The following is a 22,441-nucleotide window of genomic DNA, read 5'->3' on the forward strand; positions in this document are numbered from 1 at the left end:
TCTTTGTAGTGCTGCCTAATGTAGTAGGTGTCCTATAGGGTCCAGTGGCATAGCCTCCTGTATCATCCAAGCTGGGTACTCAAGGTGCATGCCCTTTGTGTGGGCTGAGTATGCCGTCGTCTTGTAATTGAGGCTTTGTTGCTGTTGGCAGGTCAATGGGAGGGATTTACCCAGACCAGTCAGCTGCAAGGATTGGCTGTGACTACTGACCACCAACCTCCACCATCAGTGGTGGATTAGCTGAGCAGGGGCAGGGTGGTGGTGCTCCAGTGTGGTCTGTAGCTGTCCACTGGGTGTGTTGGCCTTGGGGTTTCCCAGGTGGTGCAGGCCAAGGTCAGCCCCTACCTGCGTTTTCCCGGGACACCCCAGTTGAAGCCAAGCTGTGAATCCAGTCTGGCTGCCACTAGGGCCCAGTGAAGCCAGCTGCTTCTTGTTTGATAGGATTTAGGAGCTAAGACCAGCCATTCTTATGGAAAAACAGCTTAGGGGGGCCTGTAAATTGGGTGGGCAGTGCCTCTGGGAATCTCCAAGACAGGCCAGACAGTGTTAGCCAGGCTGATGGAGTCTCAGATATGGTACCAGTTTACCTGTTCTGTGGGAGAAGGGTTTAGAAAAGGGACAATGGTCTCTGCTCACCTTGATGCCAGACACTCAGTTTCTCCCTGTATACCACTGGTGCCTTTCCAGCTGCTACCCAAGTGCTGGAGCTCAGAGGGAGTGAGTCTGAGTAGGGGAGCCTGTACATGAGTTCTTTAAGAGGAACTACTTGGGGTTTCAGCAGTTTCTTCCACCAACTCTATCCCCACTGGATTTTGCAGCCAGAAGCTGTGGGGACTTATCTTCATCGCACTGGAATCCTGGGTTAAGAGGACCTACTGTGGGACTCCTCGCTCTCAAGATATCCCTCCCAAATTTTTATCCACATGGGTGTGGGACCAGCCCATTCCTCCTCTGTACCCTCCTACCAGTCTGGATGGATATGGTTTCTTTAATTACATAGTTGTCAAACTTTTATTCAACTCTATTTTGTAGTTGTCAGACTTCCATTCAGCTCGATTTCTGACATTGCTGAGTGATTGTTTTTCTATATTTTAGTTGTAATTTTGATGTGGTTGTGCAAAGAGGCAAGCCATGTCTGCCTGCACCACCAGCTTCCAAATCTATCCTTCATTTTTTAATGTGTTTTTTTTACCATGTTTATTAATTTGTAGAAATTATACAAACCTTGCATCCCAGGAATAAATCCTACTTGATCATAGTGTATGATCTTTTTAATGTGTTTATGGATCTGGTTGCTAACATTTCGTTGAAGATTTTAGCATCTATGTTAATCAGGGATATTGGCCTTTAGTTTTCTCTCTGTAATGTCTTTATCTGGTTTTGGAAATACTGTAAAGTCAGCTTCAGAGTCTTCCTTCTTCTGGAACTTTTTGGAATAGTTTGAAAAAATAGGTGTTAGGGTTTTCTTTTGGAGGGGGCAATTATTTGGTAAACATCACTTGCGAAGCCATCCAGTCCTGGACTTCTGATTGTTGGAAGTTTTTTGATTACTCCTTCAATTTCACCCATTGTAATCTGTCCATCAGTTTCCCTGATTCTTCCTGATTCACTTTTGGAATATTGTATGTTCCTAGGAACTTAACCATTTCATCCAGGTTGTCCAATTTGTTGGTATATACTTATTTGTACTTTTTTTTACAATCCTTTGCATTTCTCATTTCTTTGGGCCCTCTCTCTTTTTTTTCTTTATGACTCTGGTTAATGATTTGTTAATATTGTTTATCTTTTCAAAGAACCAGGTCTTAGATTCATTGAACCTTTGTATTGTCTTTTTAGACTCTACTTTGTTTGTTTCTGCTCTGATCTAATTATTTCCTTCCTTCTACTTATTTTGGGCTTGGTTTGTTGTTCTTTTTCTAGGTCCTTTACGTGTACACTTAGATTGTTTATTTGACATTTTTCATGTTTCTTGAAATATACCTATAATGCTATGAATTTCCCTCTCAGGACTTCTTTTGCTGTGTCCCATAGATTTGGGGTGTTTTTGCTCTTATTTGCATTTGTTTCCAGGTAATTTGATCTCATTGGTAACCCAGTTGTTGTTTAGTAATGTGTTATTTAGCCTCCATGTCTTTGTGTTTTCTTTTACTTTCTTGTGATTGATTTCATATTATGGTCAGAGGAGATGCTTTATTTGATTTCAGTCTTCTTAAATTCAATGAGACTTGTTTTGTGTCCTAACATATGGTCTATCCTAGAAAATGTTCCATATGCACTTTAAAAGAATGTATATTTTGCCACTTTGAAATGAGTGCCCTAAAGATAATCAATTAAATCCATCTGATCTAGTGTGTCATTTAAAGCCACTGTTTCCTTGTTGTTGTTCTGTCTGGGAGGTCTACCTATTGAAGTCAATGGAGTGTTAAAATCCACTGTATTTCTGTCAATTTCTCCCTTTACATTCTTCAAGATTTGCTTTACATATTTAGATGCTCCTATGTTGGGTGGATAATGTTTACAAGAGTTCTATCTTTTTGTATCCCCTTCATCATTATTAGTGTCCCTTTTGTCTCTTACTATAACCTTTGTTTTAAGGTTTGTTTTGTCAGATATGAGTAGTGCTACCCCAGCTTTTTTTTTAAATTTCTATTTGCATTAAATAGCTTTTCTTTCCCTTTCCTTTTAGTCTGTATGTATCTTTCATTCTGAAGTGGGTCTCTGGTAGACAGCACATAAATAGGGCTTGTTTTCTTATCTACCCAGCTACTCTATGTCTATTGATTGGAGCATTTAAGCCATTTATATTTAAAGTGATTATTTATTGATAAGTACTTATTTATTGCCATTTTATTCTTTAAATTATGTCCCTCTGTTTTTTTCTTCTTCTTGTTCTTCTTCTTTTCCTGTTCCTCCTCCCTCTCCCCTCCTCCCTCTCCACTTCCTCCCCGTCCTCCTCCCTCTTCTTCTTCTTTTTCTTCCTCAGTCAGGCCCTTAACATTTGTTGTAGTACTGTCTTGATGGTAACAAACTCTTTTAGATTTTTTTTTTTTTTTAGCCTGGGAAACTTTATTTCTCATTCAATATTATTTATTATTTTAAATAATAGCATTTCTAGGTAAGTAGTCTTGGTACTAGGTATTTGGTTTTTTCATGACTTTGAATATTTCATGCCATCCCTTTTGGCCTGAAATGTTTCTGTTGAGAAATCAGCTGAAAGTCTTATGGGAGCTTCCTTGTACATAACTTACATAACTATCTGTCTCTTTCAGTTTTTAAGATTCTCTCTTTGTCTTTAACTTTTGTCATTTTAATTATGATGTGTCTCAGTGTGGGCCTCTTTGAGTCCATCTTTTTTGGGACTCTGTGCACTTGCTGGACTTGTGTGTCTTTTTTCTTTAAAAAATTAGGGAAGTTTTCAGTAATTTCTTCAAATACATTCTCAAGATCCCTTAACCTATCCTCATTTTTTTTCATTCTTTCTTTTTTTTTTTTTCCCTTTTGCTGTTCTTATTGGGTGTTTTTGCCACCTTGTCTTCCAAATTGCTAATCTGATCCTCTGTGTCATCCAACATACTGTTTATTCCTTCTTGTGTGTTCTTCATTTAAGATATTGTTTGCATTACTAATTTCTGACTGGTTATTTTTTATGGTTTCTATGTTATTTTATATACTGTTGAGCATTTTTATAATGATGACTTTGAACTGTATATCTGATAAATTGCTTGCCTCCATTATCTTTAGCTCTTTTTCTGGAGATTTCTCCTGTTCTTTCATTTGGAGCCTGTTTCTTTGTCTCCCCATTTTGGCTGCATTTTTGGGGGGGATTCCTATGTATTAGATAGATCTGCTATGACTCCCAGTTTTTGTGGGATGACCCTATATAGTAGGTGTCCAGTGAGGTCCAGTGCTCTAGTCTCCTTGATCACCTGAGGTAGGTGCTACAGGATTGTCTCTTGTGTGGGTTATATGGCCCTGTCTGTTGTAACTGAGTCTTGTTTGCTATTTGGCCTGTTCATGCATAGGATCGATCCTAGGCTGGTTGGCCCTGAGGCTCAACCCCAATGTGTTATGCAACCTGCTGCATTGCTATTAACCACATGAAACAGAATTTGCCTCAGCAGTGTTTGATACCTGCTGAGATCTCCCTTTGGATATGCTGCTTGTGAACCTTATTGGATCCTCCTCTGATGTTGTCTGAAGCTGGCCACTGGGTGTTTTGGTTCTGAGCCTTTTGGGAGGGACTCTGTGTAGGCCAATATAACACATTGCCTATGACTGGCCCTGGGCAATCGGTTTGGAACTGCAAGCGATCCACTGTTTGTAGCTGTCTCTGCTGGGCCTGGGTGCACATGGGAAGAACCAAACTGCTACCAAGGAAAGGTTTTATCATCAACAGACCCATGGGCAGGTCAGCAAAAGTCCCAAGGCACCCAAAGCTCCACCCGTCTGCCAGCTCCCTGTTAGGCTAAATCACTAAAAGTACCGCTGACTACTCAGCAGGGCATAAGCTCCAAAGGGTGGGGCAAAAGGGAGTCGAGAAGGTGGGGGCTATTGCTTTCCCCCAGACTGATGCCATGGGGAGGAGAGTACTTTACCCAAGAAAGATGAGCTGTGGCTGGTGTGACTTGTTTTGTTGGAAAAATCATTCCATATACCAAAAGGTTGTGGGCTTGATTCCCAGTCAGGACACATATCTGGGTTGCAGGTTCAATCCCCTGTTGGGGTGTGTACAGAAGAGAACTCGTTGATGTTTCTCTCTCATATCAGTGTTTCTCTTTCTCCTGTCCTTTATCTATAAAAGCAATTAAAAAATTTCGTTGGATGAGGATAAAAAAATAAAGAAAAGAAAGATGACATTTGCTGTCTGAGAAAGAGACTCAGCATAGGAATCCTGTCAGCTGCCCCTTCAGCTCTGTTCCCAGAAGCACAAACCCCAACTCTAGTTATGCTCTGCCCCCCCTCCACTGTAGCCCAAGTTGAGTGGGTACAAACGAAATTGTGTACATTGGGCCTTTAAGAGTGCACTTGTGTCCCTGATGGACTCCTGTCTCTCCCTGGTGAACAGAAACCCCACTGCTTTTCACAGCCTGATCTTATGTGGCACCTGTTCCTGGCTTTAGTGCTCTGGATTGGGGAGCCTGGCTTGGGGTTTAGACCCTATGCTTCTCAGGTAGCACCCCCTGCAGCAGAGATATCCCTCCAGAACCTCAGATGCTGCCCTCTAGGAGAGCAGGCCCAGCCATTTTCACACCTCCACCAGTCTTGATGTGGCTTCTTCTGTAAATTTTTGGTTATAAGACTTCTCTTCAACTGGTTATTCAGGATGATTTCCTATAATTTAATTGTAATTCCAATTTGGTCCTGGGAGGAAGTGAGTGTAACCTCCACCTAATCTGCCACCATCTTGGATCTCTATCCTCTAAATCTTTTGAATTTTTAATTTCTGACTTTTTTCAGTCTCTAATTTTTTAAAGTTATTCTTTGTTATATAATATCTGTTTTTGTTTCTTTGATAACTTTCCTTATGTCTCTGAAGATATTAATAGTGGTGTATATGAGTTTATGTTTGTTTTAATTATCTTCCCTGTTTATTTTTTCAAGTTGCTGTTTTTATTAATTTGTTTGTTGTGATTTCTGTCTTTTATATATGTGGTTCTCCCCATGTGTCTGTTGATCCTTGGTTTTCTGCTCATGTTTAAAAGTGGGGTTTACAAAGCAGCCTGGGAGTTTCTGAGAACATATAGCTTATTTGACTATCACTATAGGAAGACCTGGCACGGCCATTTAGTGGTGCCCAGAGAAGGGTCCAGTCTCCTCCCTCAAAGGAGATAAGCCTGACAGCCAGCACCCTAGGACTGGCTGTGGAATCTCAACAGGGAGCATGCATATTTTTTCCGTGTTTTCAGTACGATACTTCATCCTTCACTGGGCCCAGTAACCTTCAGTTGTGGGGCCTTCTTCTCCAGAAAGGGCGAGGCAGTTGGCAAGTGATACAGTATCTCAGAAGGGATTGGGCATCATACTACTTTCCAAGCAGAGTTGTAATCAGCCCTTACTTCCTAAACATTTGGGGGTCCCACAGGTATAAATTGGGTTCATCCTTGGCTTTATCATTACTGACTTAGGAGTCTGTTTTCTAAGGCTCCTGATAAGTTCCTTAACACTCATCCATCTGCTTTCCAGCTTCCAAAATTTGGTTTCCCTCTTTTCTTTCCTGTTCTTTTAGCCCTTTTGAGTTTACTCCTTTTCCGAAAGGAGTCTTGGGAAGGAGCAAAAGTGTGTGCAAATGACCATCTTTATCCAGAACCTAATAATTTTTCCAGGATTAGTTATGTCATTTGCTAAATTTATACCCTGGCACCTATTTCTCTATCTGTGTCCTAATGAAATAGCATTTCTTAAAGTAATTCCTGGGAACTTTTGTGATTTTTCAGGTTGCTATAAGGAGGACATTGCCCCCTCCCCAACCTTAGGTGTGTCTCTTAAACTTGACTTACCCAGTTGAATTTGCTTTTGTTCATTAAAGGGATTCCTAGTTGAAATTTTAATAGCACCTCATCTTGACTTATTGTGCTTAAGTCTGCTATTCTTCAGTACATTCTGTTTATTTTTAATGCTTATCAGGAGCCAATAATTTATTTTAAAAATCAGTTATACAGGATTCCTGTTCACTGAGCTGTTGATCCAGATTAGTGGCTAGCAATTCCTGTTAATTAGCTAAATCCTCTACTCCCTGTCAAGGTATCCTCATTTCATGAACATCACAGGTCTGCTTTGAGTCATAACATTACTTGTAAGGACAAGTTAGCTGTTACCTTCTACTTGTTAATACAAGTGTTTCATGTATTGTTACTACTGAATGCTTTTTGGCCCTTGGCTGAAACTTTTGCTTATTGCCCTCATGGAGATCTAGTGCAAATTTGAGTTGTTTGCCAACTTAGTTCTGCTTTGAGCCATTTCCTGGTTATAGTTGATTATTCAGTGCAGCTATATTAATCGTAGAGCCCATATCATGCCCTTAGAGATGGTTTGGACTGTAGACAGCCTTTTCAAAATGGCAGCCCAGCAGACAGTATTCAGACAGAGGCAAAGAAAGCCTGTGTGCAGGGAACTAATAACCACAGGTGCCTAAGTAGCATCAAGTTCAAGTCAACTTGTAGATTCCTTCCTTCAGTCTTTTCCCATTTTGGCTATTGCTACAAATTTCAAATGTTTGCATATGATTACAGAGCAAAGAGAATCAGTAGTAGACAGGAAAATTCAAGCTGGTTCAACAAAGCAAGCTGTTGGTGTGAAAAGAAATTAAATGCTGTCCTTTAGTTGAGGGTGAGGGTATATCATTAACTCATCCCCTAAAGCAGGGGTGGCTTGTCCAGGAGGACATAAGTTGCCAGCCCTGGGGTTTTCCAGGCCAAATCCCACCAGAGGATCTTTTTTACTATCCTCTGAGGACACAGTTGAAAGGGGTAGTTTAAACAAAAAAGATGGTGATAATGAAGAAGAGAGTGAATGAGAAAGAAGAATAGAAAGCAGGAGGAGGAGGAGAAAAGAAAGAAAATGTTACAGAGACTGTATGTATGTGATCTATAAAGCTTAAAATATTTACTACTTGGCTCTTTATAGAAATAGTTTGCCAGCTCCTGGTCTACATATTGCTGGCTGAGCCTCATTCCTTTCCTGTCCACACGTTCCTTCCCCAGTCATGGAAAGTTCTCTGAGTTTTTCCCAAGACTTTAGCAACTTAAATACACATGTGTGTTCATGTGTGGTTTCAAAAGAATTTAATTACAGATAGATGTGAATCATCAGTTCTCAAGTTTGTGACATCTAAGCAAACTTACCAACCTAAAAGAAGATTATAGTTATGTGTGTATATAAGTCAGCATGACCCACTATGGATTCCATACCTACAGCTACAACTGGAGAAAACAGCAAATTTATGAACTGTATTTTTGTAAACCCTGTTGGCTTAGTTGGAGACACTGTCCTATACGTATACTGTTAAACTTGTTTCTCTTTGTGAGTATGAAATGTAAACAAAAATAATTAAAACATACTTTTACGATACAAATATCCTCTTATTTACTGAAAGCCTAACCAAAGAAAAAGTTTCACCTGAACAATTAACTTTAGAATTAGATGGGCAAATTTTAAAAATTATGACTTTACCATATATTCTTCTTTACCATAGATACTAGCCAAAATTTGGTCTTTATCAATATGTACAGGGTTCATCATCACTTTAGGTTTTCTCATTTTACAGCACTTTAGTCTACATATTCTAAAGCATCCACACACCATTTCCAGGTGAATTTTCCAGAAACTTAGCCCTGATCCTGCCAAATAAGCCTAGACAACAGTAAGAAATTAAACCAAAGAAGTAAATTATCAAACATTCCTTTTTGTGTCAGTTGGTATGAAAGTCCTGGAAAAAAATGCCAGTGGTACAGTTTTATATTGTTCAACATATTGTGCTATAGTTCTGTGTTATGGGATATTTTCGTATTTATCTTTATTCTGTTGGTAAATTTAACATTCTTGTAAACTCAATATTCCTGCAACGATGAAATATTATCCCTATGCTATCAAATTGAATTGAGAATAGAACATTTAGATGATTACCCAGAAAAAAAGATGTGAGGCCACTTTATGCATCTAATACTCAACCTATGTACAAAACTTAAGTATGATCAATATTTAATGTTCTCCTTCAATAGCACCTGTGATTCACATAGTTAAGTAACTAATTTATTGCTCATTCTTTTTTTAAGTATATTTTATTGATTATGCTATTACAGTTGTCCCAATTCTTCTTCCTTTGCCCCCCTCTGCCGAGTACCCCCCTTTCCTCCAGCAATCGCCCCATTATTTCACATACATGGCCGTGCATATAAGTTCTTTGGCTTCTCCATTTCCTATACTATTCTTAACCTCTCCTTGTCTATTTTATACCTACCAATTATGCTTCTTATTCCCTGTACCTTTTCCCCATTCTCTGCCTTCCCTCTCCCTGCTAATAACCCTCTAAAATTCAGGGGGTGTCCAACCTTTTGGCATCTCTGGGCCACACTGGAAGAAGAGTTGTCTTGAGCCACACATTAATACACAAGCACTAATGAAAACAAAAAATCTGATAATATTTTAAGTAAATTTATGATTTTGTGTTGGGCTACATTCATAGCTATCCTGGGCTACATGTGGCCCATGGGCTGCAGGTTGGACATGCCTGATGAATCTAAATGATCTCCATATCTATGATTCTATTCCTGTTCTAGTTGTTTGCTTAGTTTGTTTTTGTTTTTTAGATTCAGTTGTTGATAGTTGTTTGTTGTCATTTTAATGTCCATAGTTTTGTTGTTCTTTTTCTTAAATAAGCCCCTTTAACGTTTCATGTAATAAGGACTTGTTGATGATGAGCTTCTTTAGCTCTGCCTTGTCTGGGAAGCAGTTTATCTGCCCTTCAATTATAATGATAGCTTTGCTGGATAGAGTTATATTGGTTTTAAGTCCTTCCTTGCTTTTCATCACTTTGAATACTTCTTGCCAGTCCATCCTTGCCTGCAAAGTTTCCTTTGAGAAATCAGCTGATAGTCTTATAGGAACTCCTTTATAGGTAACTTTTTTATTTTCTCTTGATGCCTTTAAGATTCTCTCTTTACCTTTAACTGTGTCATTTTAATTATTATGTGTTTTGGTGTGGGCCTGTTTGTATCCATCTTGTTTGGGACTCTCCATGCTTCCTGGATTTGCATGTCTATTCCCTTCACCAAATTAAGGAAGTTTTCTTTCATTATTTTTTCAAACAGATTTCCAATTTATTATGCTTTCCCTTCTCCTTCTGGCACCCCTGTGATGCAAATGTTGGAATGCTTGAAGTCGTCCCAGAGGCTCCTTTCACTATCCTCATTTTTTTTATTCTTTTTTCTTCTTGTTCTGATTTTTTTGTTTGTTTGTTTGTTTCCTTATGTTCCATATCATTGCTTTGATTGTTGGCTTCATCCAGTCTACTGTTGTTTCCCTGTAAATTGTTCTTTATCTCCATTAGTACATCCTTCATTTCTGCCTGGGTCTTTTTTATGCTGTTGAGGTCCTCACTAAGTCCCTTGAGCATCCTTATAATCAATGTTTTGATTTGTGCATCTGATAAATTACTTATGTCCATGTTGTTTAGTTCTTTTTCTGAAGTTTTGTTCTGTTCTTTCATTTGGGCTGTATGTCTTTATCTCCTCAATTTGGCAGCCTCCCTGTGTTTGTTTCTGTGTATTAGATAGAGCTACTTTGATTACCTGTCTTAGTGCACCTGTTAGGTTGTATGGGGTGGAGCCTTAGGTACTCTCCAGGGCAGGGCAACCCACTTCACCCCTTTGTGGCTCTGTATGTGGGGAAAGGGTCGAAGAGGGGTCAGTGCTGCTGCCAGGCTGCTGGAGGCTTGCTGGACACTCTACCTGTTTCCAGTCACTTTACCCACTTCTCGTATGTGACTGGCGCCCCCTTGCTGTTGCCCTGGTGTTGGTTCCAAGAATGGTTGTGTTTGCATATGTTCTAGGACCGTGCGGGCCCTTTAAATGGACTCTCGTGGGAGACTGGCAGTTTCTTCCACCACCTCAACTCCCACTGGTTTTTGCAGCCAGAAGTTAAGAGGCTTTATCTTCCCAGTGCTGGAACCCTGGGCTGTGTGGTCTGGCCTGGGGCTGGGATCACTCGCTCCCTGGACATCCTTCCCAATTTTTATCCACCACATGTGAATGTAAGACCAGCCACCACCACCACCTCATCGGTGCCACACCACATCCTCTCCACCCTGGCTCCTTGTCTCTGCCCCCCTACCCATCTGGATGAATACGACTCCTTTAAATCCTTGGTTGTCGGAATTCCATACAGTTTGATTGTTTGGCAGTTCTGGGTGTTTTTTGCTTTGAGGTTAGTTGTGATCCTTCTTATGGTTGTACAAGGGGGTGAAGTGTATCTACCTACTCCTCTATCTTGGCCAGAAGTTTGTTGCTCCTTTGTTTTCTTTAATCCTCACTATGACTGATCCAGGGGACAGATATAGCTGGAGATGAATCCTGTTGTCATAGGATTCATCTCCAGCTATATAGCATTGAAGTTGAACATTACTTTGTAAAGTCTTTTCTTTCTTTGCCAAAATGGTTCATCTATAAAAATAATTTAAATTATATAATATTATGGAGTTCCAGCAAAAAGCTGGCTGTGAAGCTCATGAGCGCAGTGCAGTGTGCGTTGTGGACCTTAGTGGCCATTGTTGGGGTCCTTAACTGTTTTCAACAGTAGATGTTTAAGGAAGGAGTAACATCATAGCTGAACCAAAGGAGGTAGAGAAATGCTAATATACCCTCTCTTTAAGTAAACCAATTAGTTGTGCACTTCTGGAGATTTAATAATCTGATATTTTTTAATGAGGCCCACTGCTGACTGGGTAAAGTAAGGGAATTTATATTAATTCAGGGATGAAATGAATGGTTAATTAAGATATGAAACTTATTCCATATTGGAATGCATTGAATTACAATAAGTATCCGTAAAACTACAAAAAGTAAATAAATTAAGAAGGGGGAGACAGAAGAAATTAATTAATTCATAATAATTTACTTTATCAGGAACAGTCTAAAGAATTGAAAAATATTGAAATTCCCTGTAAGGGAATATGTTGAATATAAGAAAATATTCAACATATTTTGAATAATCTGTTCATTTCTAAAGTCTTGCTTCAGAGCCTATCATGATTTTCTAAGAAAGAAAGGTGGGAGGAGCCCTACCCTTTCCAAACAGATCTGGAAAGGCTTTGAAAGTCACTCTTCCACTAATAACAGGGTTAAACTTCATCCTGTGTTCCTGTAGTTAATGAGCTTATATATTCCTGCAGGGAAAAGCTGAGCCATCCTGAGGGACAGCATGGCCAAACACTTCCAAGCAATTAAAGACTGATTAAGTGTTTATCTTCTTTACAGGTGGGAAGGAAAAAATGAAAATGAAGTGGGCAGATGTAAAGAGACCGGCAAGGTTCACGTGACTGTGGATCTTAAATACTACCGACCAACTGAAGTGGTAAGGATTCCTGACCGCCCAGTGTGGGGCCACATTTGGCCAGCTGTCTGGGAAAATACTATCACTGAATTCCCCAAGCCAACCTTCAAAGCTCTCCATTGGGCTCTTTGGCATCTTTCAGTGGGCATTTCCCAAACCAGAGTACAGTGAATTGAATTTGAGATGTTATTCTCACCACAAAAATCTATTGCTTTAAAAAGGAAAGCAAGGGTAAAACACACCCAAGGACATAGTTCATCTCAGAAATGGAGACTCACACCAATGGCAGATCTCATCGTGTTAGTCCCCTGCTTTGACAGCTGATCCCAGATACCTACAAGGCCCTCTATGACCTGTAGGATCTCAAAATCTGGAAGGCCCCATACCTCCTCAGTGCACCCATGCACTCACACATACACACAAATGTAAATCATAAATGGTCTCCCTATACATTTTTTAACTCTCAGCTCAAGTACTATCTTGCCTTTGATTCCTTTTCTAGACAATATATTACTACCACTGAAATTTCTACTTATTCCTTTTTATCTACATTATGTGCTACACATAATTATATTATAGCATCTATTATAGCTTAGTATATTCATTTGTTTACCTGTTTTTCTCCCTTTACTAAACTGTGAACTCTTTCAGGATAAGAACATTTTAAAAATATTTTCGACTATTACAAAGTATAATAGGTGCTTAGTAAATATTGGCTGATGGGTAGATGGATGGATGAACAGATGCATTTCTAAATATAGATGTTTCTGTATTAACAGATGACCTATAGATTGTTAGAACATAATATCCTCCTTTCCTAGAGTTATAAAAACTTCTAGCTTGATATTGTCACTTTAATGTGGTCCACCCTCGCTATGGTGACAAAACACATGTTAAGTATACCTAAAGATAATAGAAAGTGGCATTTTCAGAAAGAGATATTCAAATTGATGGCTACCTAATGACATACATATTGACTGTGAAAATAGGATCCTGTCAACCTGTTTTACCTGCATTTTGAACCAAACCCCTGTGTATTGTACAACCTTTCAGAGACTGGGAAAACCCCAGTGAAGAGAGATTGAAAGTGCCTATGTCATCAGTAACTACCCTTTAAAACGCCTTGTTTCAGATGAAAGAAAAACTTCATTTCATGCACTTTTACACACAGGAGGAAATAAAAAGAAAGAAAATAACCAATGCTTAGAGACTAGGACTGTAGAGTCAAGCATTGTCCTTAGCACAGGGCGTGGCTGGCTCTTTGACACAAGGGAACAATGGTTCCCTGTGCTAATGGCGAGCGGGTGTGCCAAGGAGAGGATGTGCTCTGTCTCTGTGGGAGGAAGATACCAGCACAGTCCTGCTGACACAGCAAGGAATGCCTGTTTGGGGCCCCTAACCACACTGGCATTTGTTTCCCTGTCCTAAAGAGGTGCCACAAGGTGTCATTTTTCTGGAACGTTGTGCAGATCACACAACAGGCAAAGTTGTTTCTGCTAACAGCAGAGCAAACAAAAATTGTCATATCAGAGTGGGAAATTTACTGAGCCAACAGAAAGCTCAATACTCATAACAATTTAAACATGGCTCTTTCTCTCTCTGACCCCAAAATAGTTTCAAAAGCTAGGAAGTCATTAAGAATGGCTTGTCTGTCATTCTCACTTAGGCAAGGTGTGGGATTGATAAGAACACAGAACAAAAGAATTTGCTGAACAGGAAAAGGACCCTTGGACTAACAAGACAGTTCTTGAAGTCCATCCCTATCCACCCTTTTTCCTGTCCCAACGCTACATCCCTCCCTATTTCTTTTGTTCATTCAAATGTCATTATCATACCTGTTCTGCAACTTCATTCACACTAAAGCCCTTTGAACCTAAGAGTGGTGTCTTATTTCCTGCGCTTACTTTATTTGTTCACTGATCTAGTTCCCACCCGGATTCCCTTTACTACTTCAGTTTGGATGTTTAACTGCATTTCATGTTTCTAAGCCTTTAGGCTGCATTAATTTTGTTTACTCCACTTCAACTGCATATTCTATTGGGCAAGCTTTTCTTGTATAGTGAGACTAAACTTTTAACCTCATTCCTCAGAACAAGGAGTTTTCACAAAACTTAGACCAGCTTTACATCCTTCTGTTGACTTGCCTCTGGGGTGATAGTAGTCCTCTTCCAGTTGAAAGGTGACCAGAACTGAACACTGACTTTTAAATGAGCTTTTACGTATGTGGGGACCTGAGTAGCCAACACATCTAGAGAATCACTGGCCATGAATCCTGAAAAGCACCAAGCTCTTCAGAGATTTATCAGTACTTAATGTAGTATAGACATGGAATTCTCCTATGTCTAAATCATATCCTTCCCCGCTCAGTGTCTAAGTTCACTTTGCAAGTTCCAAGCCTTCTTTTCACCTTCCTCAGATTCTGTAAAATCTTGTTCTCATGATTAGCTTTAATCATATGTATTCCTCCAACATAGGGCACTCCTAAGGCAAAAGCATAAACTATTGAATAGATCTCTTTAGTGTCAAATGGTTCCAAAATGACTTATAGAAAAAAATAAAGAAAGAAAGTTTGAAAAGAAAAAAGGGATAAGGACACATCAGGTCTCAGAAAACTAGTATCCTAACGCAAGACTGAAGGGACACAGAGCTTTGTGTCATTTTTTTGAATAAGATTCAGACAAGTCTTAAGAAAAGCTCCTTTACTCAGCATAGGCCAGCACTGGCACAGAGACAGCCACTGGAGATTCCATAGAGAACATGCTTGCACATATGCCAATAATATCTGTCCCCATTGTTGTAGCCACCACAAAATCTTAACTCTTGCTTATGTACCAATAGGAAAAGTCTTGAAAGTGTCCGTACTAAGCTAAGGGACTCCAGCATCCAATTAGAACTGAACGGAGTCACATTTTTTGCTTCTTTACCTACAAACTCCTGGGTGTCCTTTGAACATTTAGGAGTTTTGCTACTGTGGAGAGTTTAATCCTGAAAATTAGACTTTAAATTTCACATTGCCCCTGAATTCTAGTATTTGGTGATGGTGTTATCAATACTTAAGTTCTGTGCCTCTTTAAACTCCTGTCTTGTATACAGTTTTCTATACGTGCATACGTTCATACATAGATTCATTGCATTGTGAATTTATTCATTGAAAAGTAGGGTTGTGCTGAAGTGTGGGCTTCAGGGCCAGACTATCTGAATTCAAAGTGTCAATTATTAGCTGTGGGACATTAGGCCAGTTACTTAACTTCTCAGTGCTTATGTTTCCTTGTCGTTAAAAATGGGTTTGGTAATAGAACTGCTTTCAGAGTTGTTGGAAATTAACAATTAGGTATATAAAATGCTTATTAGAACAGTATCTGATGCACAGGAGAACACCCAGTATTGATGCTGTTATTTTTATTTATTCAATTCATTCAGTAAATATTTACCAAACACTGTGTTAGATCCTAGGGAATACAGTGTAAACAAGACAGACACATTGCCTGCCCTTGTAGAAATTGTAGATATAGAGGTCTAAATCAATTACTTAAATCTAGTACCTTTTGAAAAGTAGAATGACACAGTTGGTAAATCATATAAACTAACCAGTAAAAGGTAAATAACAAGTTATAATCAAAGCTTTTAGCAAATATTAATATGTACTTTGTTTTTTTATTCTTGTTTTATCTTGATTTCATCTTTTCTGATCTGCTCTCTGAATATTAAATAAGATATTCAGTAGTATGGAAGCATCATGTATATAAAAGAAAATTGATATTGACCTTTTACTTACTTTAAAATAACCATAAAGGTATCTTCCTTTTGTTTGAGAATATTTAACTTGGAAAATTTACAAATGTTGAGTTAATTAAGTATTCATCCTAATGTGCCAAATTTTTAAGCACACCAAATGGTCAATCCACTTTAAAAAAAAAAAAAGCTGAGATTTCTTTTCAGTGAAGCAAACAAAAATCCTATTTTTTTCTGCAGAGCATTTCGGGAAAGGCATGGAGGACACATTCACAGACTAAAAGTGAAATCACATATTTTTCGTAAAAAGTATCTTGACTTAAATTCTAGTAGATAATGAGAACTAAATTTTCTCTTGCTATATTATTTGTCTTTAACATTCATTTTTCTTGCCATTGTATTTCTAATGTCCTCAGTTGTGATTGGTTTTTGTTATATTTGCTTAGATACTTTTAAGTTTATTCCCATTTTTATAGATATTAGAAAAAATCATGAATTAAAATCTAGAATGGAGAAAACCATAACTTTAAAGAAGCTCAACAAGCACCTTCCTTCAGTAAAAACATGTGGCCTCTTTCTAATCAAATTACCATATGCTTGTCAAGTTGTTCCCTTTGCAAACTTTTCCTAATATTTTTCTGTAAATGATGTTAGGTTCAGTAGCCCAAAATTGCTTGCTCTGTCTCATAGTCCTGTTTAGAAGAATGCTGTGTAACACTTTCCAGACCTCAGGAATCTGATCTGTCATCAGGGGACTTGTATAAAAAACAGCTGAGCTCCCCTCAGTTCCATCTCTTGTATTGGGGGTCTTGAAACTGTCCCCTTTTACTCCCTGTTCTCACCACATTCTCACACTTCCCACCTGTAGCAAGAACTTAGGTCCTCTCTACTCCATCCCTTCATCTTCTCCAGGTCTGTTAGAAGCTAGTGCTCTTTCCCTGTCCTGATTCTTCTGACCTCTAAGACTCTAATCCTAGCCCTCTACTCTTGCTCATTTTTTGTTCCTTGTTGTGACTGGTGGGAGCCTAGGTAAGAGGATGCAGAGAGAGAAAATTAAGGGCAAGTCCCTTTCTTTCTGCATTCCTCAGTATGTATAAGGAGAGGCTGGATTACTTGTTCTATAAGGTCCCTTCCAATTTTCATATCCTAGCTTTCTGCTTTTTTATCAGACCAAGCAATGTGGAATGTTGTCAGTAATGCCTCATCAGAATGTTTCTTCTTTTGTAATTATTCTCTGGACTTCTTATTACTTGTATTTTATAGTTTATATCTCTAAGTCACTTTTTATATTTTGGTCCTCCCTCTTAGGCTCCTCATAGTAATCTCTCCTTAATCACATTGGCCTTTTTGCCCTTTTTCTTCCTTGGGCTTATCCAAAAGAGCATTAAGTTTCAGTCTCTTTGGTTGATTCTCAAATATTCCACTGTATGTTTTCCATACTTGTAGGATCCCACAAAAAACCCCCAGGTATGTATAACATTCCTCCTCAAGCCTGTGTTCTTTCCTCGGCTGCTGTATCCCCAAAGAGCATTTCATATCTAATGAAATAGGAATTGTGTACTGACCATAATGCCCCCAACTTCCTTTGCATTTTCCTTGAAGGTTCTTATGATTACATCCAGATTAGAATGATGTCATTAAAAATTAAAAAATCTTTATGAGTATACAAAACTATATGCATTATCTTATTTTAAAATATCTTCTCTATTTATCCTAAAAACTTTCTGGAATCTTTAATGCAGATGGTTTTATTCCTTTATTCCAATAAAGAATTGTAGTGTTGACCTCTTGGCATCTACAAAATAAATTCCAAAATCTTGGAAATTTGTTTTAGCCTATGTGTCTACTTTCCTTAGGAATCATAATTAGCAGTTGAGCTCAGCTTCTACCTAAATGAGATCTTTTGCAGGTCACTCAAAGAATTACTTAGAGGAGACCCAGCCAGCACTGATATGATCACCTGCTCCCTCTTCATTTTCATCTAGCCAGTGAGATCTATATTCTGGAATTTTAGAATTCATTATTTGCTGTTTGTTTTTCAAACAACTCAACAATGCTTTCTGTTCTATCAAGCCATATTTACCTTCTAAAATAATTATCATTCAAAAATCTTTATGCATTGAGATTTCATAGATAATATTATCCATGGTTTTCTTCCTCCACACTGTTTCAACAAGGTTAATAACTCCTGTCCAAGTTGTATTTTTTTCCTTAGCACATTATTCACTGTGGGCACCAAATACTCTGGTCTACTAAAATTTAATCCTTATGACCCAACTTTGTTCTTCTGTCAGTCTTTATCTTACTTCAGAGGCTTCCTCTTGCCACTCCCCACACCCTTGGCTCATGGCAAACTGGTTTCTCCATTCATTGTTACACCTATTAGCAAAGTGGGGAGTTCAGCTGACTGCTTTGTCAGAAACTTGCAAGTGGATATCCACAGTGATGGTCTTACTTCTTGAATTAGTAGCGCTGATTTTCCTCCTTGACAGTCACACTTCATGTGCTTGGCCTGCCAGTAAATACCTATTGTCATTCATCTGCTGTTAACAATAGGCACTGTGCTTAATAACAAAATCAAGTTGGTACATTTTGTAATGCTGTGATAAATTCTCAATTTCTTTGATAAGTCAGATATGTGCTGCTTCTTGAAAACATGATGTGAGAATATCTAAGCTAAGACATAGGTAGATGTCTATGTACTAAAAGATTCTCTAACTTTTAAGATTTACTAAAAGAGTCCTTGATATAGTGCATTCATAGTATACATTCAAAATATAATTTTTATTTACCTTAGCTTCACAGAAATATATCAGTATATATCAAATAAAATATCCGTATATGATTGAGGTCTTAGAGATTCAATTCAAAAATAATGTTTACTTCCAGTCACGATGGCAGCATAGGCAGACATGGCTTGCCTCTTTGCACAACCATATCAAAATTACAACTAAAATATAGAACAACCATCACTCAGAACCAGCAGAAATTGAGTTGAATGGAAGTCTGACAACTACAGAATTAAAGAAACCACATCCATCCAGACTGGTAGGAAGAGCACAAATGCAGAACAAGCTGGGCCCTCACCCATGTGTGGTGGATAAAAATTTGGGAGAGCTATCTCAGGAACAAGGAGTCCCAGCCCCACACCAGGCTCCCCAGCCCAGGATTCCAGCGTCAGGAAGATACGTCCCCATCAATTCTGGCTGCTAAATCCAGCGACCAGCAGGGATTGAGTCAACAGAAGAAACTGCTGGAATCCCAAGCAGCTCCTCTTAAGGAACCCACACACAGACTCACTTGCTCAGACTCATTCCCTCTGAGCTCCAGTACCCGGGTAGCTGCTTGAAAGGCACCAGTGGCATAAAGGGAGGAACTGAAGCATCTGGCATCAAGACAAGCAGAGGCCATTGTCCTTTTTCTAAACCCTTGCCCCACAGAGCCAGCAAGCTGGTGCCATATCTAAGACTTCATCAATCTGGCTAACACTGTTTAACCTGCCTTGGAGTTCCCCAGAGATTCCACCACACCCAGCTTACAGGTCTACCCAAGATGCTTTTCTATTTGAATGGCTGGTCTTGGCTCATGCTTTACAACTTCCTAAATCCAAACAAGCAACAGCTGGCTTCAGCGAGTCCCAGGCCTGGCACTAGCAGCAGCCAGCCTAGACTCACAGCTTGGCTTCACCTGGGAATCTCCAAGCCCAGCACAAGTAGCAGCCATCTCAGATTGCTTTATAGCTCAGGCAGGGTGGTCCTGGGCAAAGCACAGGTAGGGGCTGACCTTGGCCTGTACCACCTAGGAAAAGCAAGGGCCAGTGTACCCCTTGGACAGCTACAGACCATGTCAGAGCACCGTCACCCTGACACTGCACACTGCACAGCTGATCCTCCACAGAGGGCAGATGTTGGCAGTCAGTGGTTCAAAGCCAAACCTTGTAGCTGACTAGCCTGGGTAAATCCTTCCCATTGATCTGCCAAAAGCAACCAAGACTCAACTACAAGAGGAGGGTAGACTCAGCCCACATGAAGGGCACACCTCAAACACCCAGCTTGAGTCATAAGGGAGGCTATGCCACTGGACCCTACAGGTCACCTACTACATTAGGCCATACTACCAAGACACAGAGTCAAAGTAGCTCAATCTAATACACAGAAACAAACACAAGAGAGGCTACCAAAACGAGAAGACAAAGAAACATGGCCCAAATGAAAGAATAGATCAAAACTCCAGAAGAAGAGCTAAATGAAATGGAGATAAGCAATCTGTCAGATGCAGATTTCAAAAGACTGGTTATAAGGATGCTCAAGGAACTTGATGAGGGTCTCAACACCATAAAAAAGATCCAGTCAGAAACAAAAGATACACTAATTGAAATAAAGAACAATTTACAGGAAAACAACAGCAGAGTGGGAGAAGCTGAGAATTGAGTTAATATTTAGAACACAAAGAAGCAAAAAACAACCACGCAGAACAAGAAAAAAAGAATCCAAAAAATGAGGATAGTATAAGCAGCCTTTGGGGCAACTTAAAGAGATCCAACATTTACATCATATGGGTGCCAGAAGGAGATGAGAAAGAGCAAGAAATTGGAAATCTATTTGAAAAAATAATGAAAGAAAACTTTTGTAAGTTGGTGAAGGAAATAGACATGCAAGTCCAGGAAGCACAGAGAGTCCAAAACAAATTGGAGCCAAAGAGGACCACACCAAGACACATCATAATTAAAATGCCAATGGTTAAAAGATAAAGAAGAGAATCTTAAAAGCAGTCAGAGAAAAGAAGTTAGTAACCTACAGGGGAGTTCCCATAAAACTGTTACCTGATTTCCCAAAAGGAACTTTGCAGGCTAGAAGGGATTGGCAAGAAATATTCCAAGTCATGATAAGCTGGGAATACACAGCCAAGACTGCTCCACCCAGCAAAGATGTCATTTAGAATCGAAGAGCAGATTCTAAATGATAAAGAGCTTCCCAGACAAGAAAAAAACTAAAGGAGTTCATCATCACCAAAGTATTATTATAAAAAATGTTAAAGGGACTTATGTAAGAAAAAGAAGATCAAAACTATGAATAATAAAAATGGCAAAAAATAGAAATCTATTAACAATTTAATCTAAAAAGAAAAAAACAAGCTAAGCAAACAAGAACAGAGACAGAATCATGGATACAGAGTGTTTTGATGGTTGCCAGATGGGAGGGAGGTGGGGGAGAGTTGGTGAAGAGATGAGAGGATTAGGAAGTACAGATAGGTAGTTACAGAATAGCCATGGGGATGTAAAGTACAGAATCGGAAATGGAGTAGCCAAAGAACTTACACACATTACCCATGGTTATGAACCATGGTTGGGGGATTGCCTGAGGGAATAGGGGTACTGGGTGGAGAGGGGGCAAAGGGAAAATATCAGGACAACTATAATAGAATAATCAATAAACTATAATAAAAATAAATAAATAATTTTTATTGTATTCCTAAAATGGACCTAAATCCTAGTAGTTCTGTGAGAAATATAAAGATGGAGGACATAAAGTCCTTGTTCCATAGTAACCCTCAGACAAATGACGTGGAAAGCAGCTAAGAAACTACTGGGACAGTCACAGGCAGGTGTAACAAGGACTAACTGAACCAGGACAGTAGAACAAGAACAGTGACAGATGCCAGGACATGACAGAGATGGAGACCACAGGATTAGGTATCAAATTAGACAGTCATATGTGGAAGATAGGAACCAAAGGTAACTCTCTGGAGTAAAGGCTCAACAGCGAAGTGTGGTGGACAGATAATGATGTCATAACCCACATGAAAGATGGAGTGAGAGGACTCAATTTACAGGGGAAGGAGCAAGATTGGTTATATTCACATGCCTTAGGGATAGCCATTTAGAAATATCAAGCAGGAGTGGGAGCTGGAGGCCTGTTGTAGAAGAAAGAGGTCAGGCGTAGGGGTTAGATGTGCAAGCAGTGAGAGTTGAAACCCTGAGAAGAGCGCCCCGAAAGAGAACATGTGGGGTGGGAGCAAGGGGAAGATAAGAGCATGAAGGCTAGTCACAAAGCTAGGCAAGTTAATTCCAGGAGGTAAGTCTCAGAAACACATTTTGAAAAAGTGGGTTAAGAACTCAGAGTTCACAAATTAAGCAATGGTATTTCAGAACCTAGGACCAGAGTAAAGTATCTCCCACGCTACATAATTATTTCTGGCCTTCAAGGGTCCTTAAGGATGTAAAGGGAGAATACCAAAGAATTTACATTATCTGACAGATGATTACTACATCTCAATCCAGACAAAACTGAATTTCAGAGGTAAGCAAAGACCTAATTTCAAATTGATGTGTCCTGGAAGTCAGGTTGCAAAGCATTTTAGAATTCATAAAGATCAAAGCGCTTACATAAATATAAGGTACTTTGCATTGCATATTTCATTTTTATTACTGTCATCATTAATTATTATCATTATCAGTATATCAGTAATGAAATCATTAGTTATCAAGAAGCATCTTCAACTCCTGAGATTTTCTTTTATTTAAATTTATTTTGTTTTGTACCTATGCACCTTCATGCAGAAAAGGCTTTACTGCCCTGGCTTGTGTGGCTCTCAGGTGGCCGGGCATCGTCCAGCACATGGAAAAGTCACAGGTTCGATGCCCAGTCAGGGCACATGCCTGGGT

At 39.2% G+C, this 22,441-nt stretch overlaps 1 protein-coding gene across 1 annotated transcript in view; it reads left to right on the forward strand.

Moving 5' to 3' along the window:
- The window catches only part of GMDS (GDP-mannose 4,6-dehydratase), a 675,882-nt gene that overhangs the window by 559,954 nt on the left and 93,487 nt on the right, over window positions 1–22,441 (forward strand). The window contains exon 9 of the mRNA XM_054591986.1: window positions 11,970–12,066. Coding sequence (XP_054447961.1) covers window positions 11,970–12,066 — 97 coding nt within the window. The remainder of the gene's footprint in view (window positions 1–11,969; window positions 12,067–22,441) is intronic.

The sequence above is a fragment of the Pteronotus mesoamericanus genome, unplaced genomic scaffold (assembly GCF_021234165.1).
Source record: "Pteronotus mesoamericanus isolate MK-2021 breed Mesoamerican mustached bat unplaced genomic scaffold, CSHL_Meso_final scaffold_31, whole genome shotgun sequence".
Lineage (NCBI taxonomy): Eukaryota > Metazoa > Chordata > Mammalia > Chiroptera > Mormoopidae > Pteronotus > Pteronotus mesoamericanus.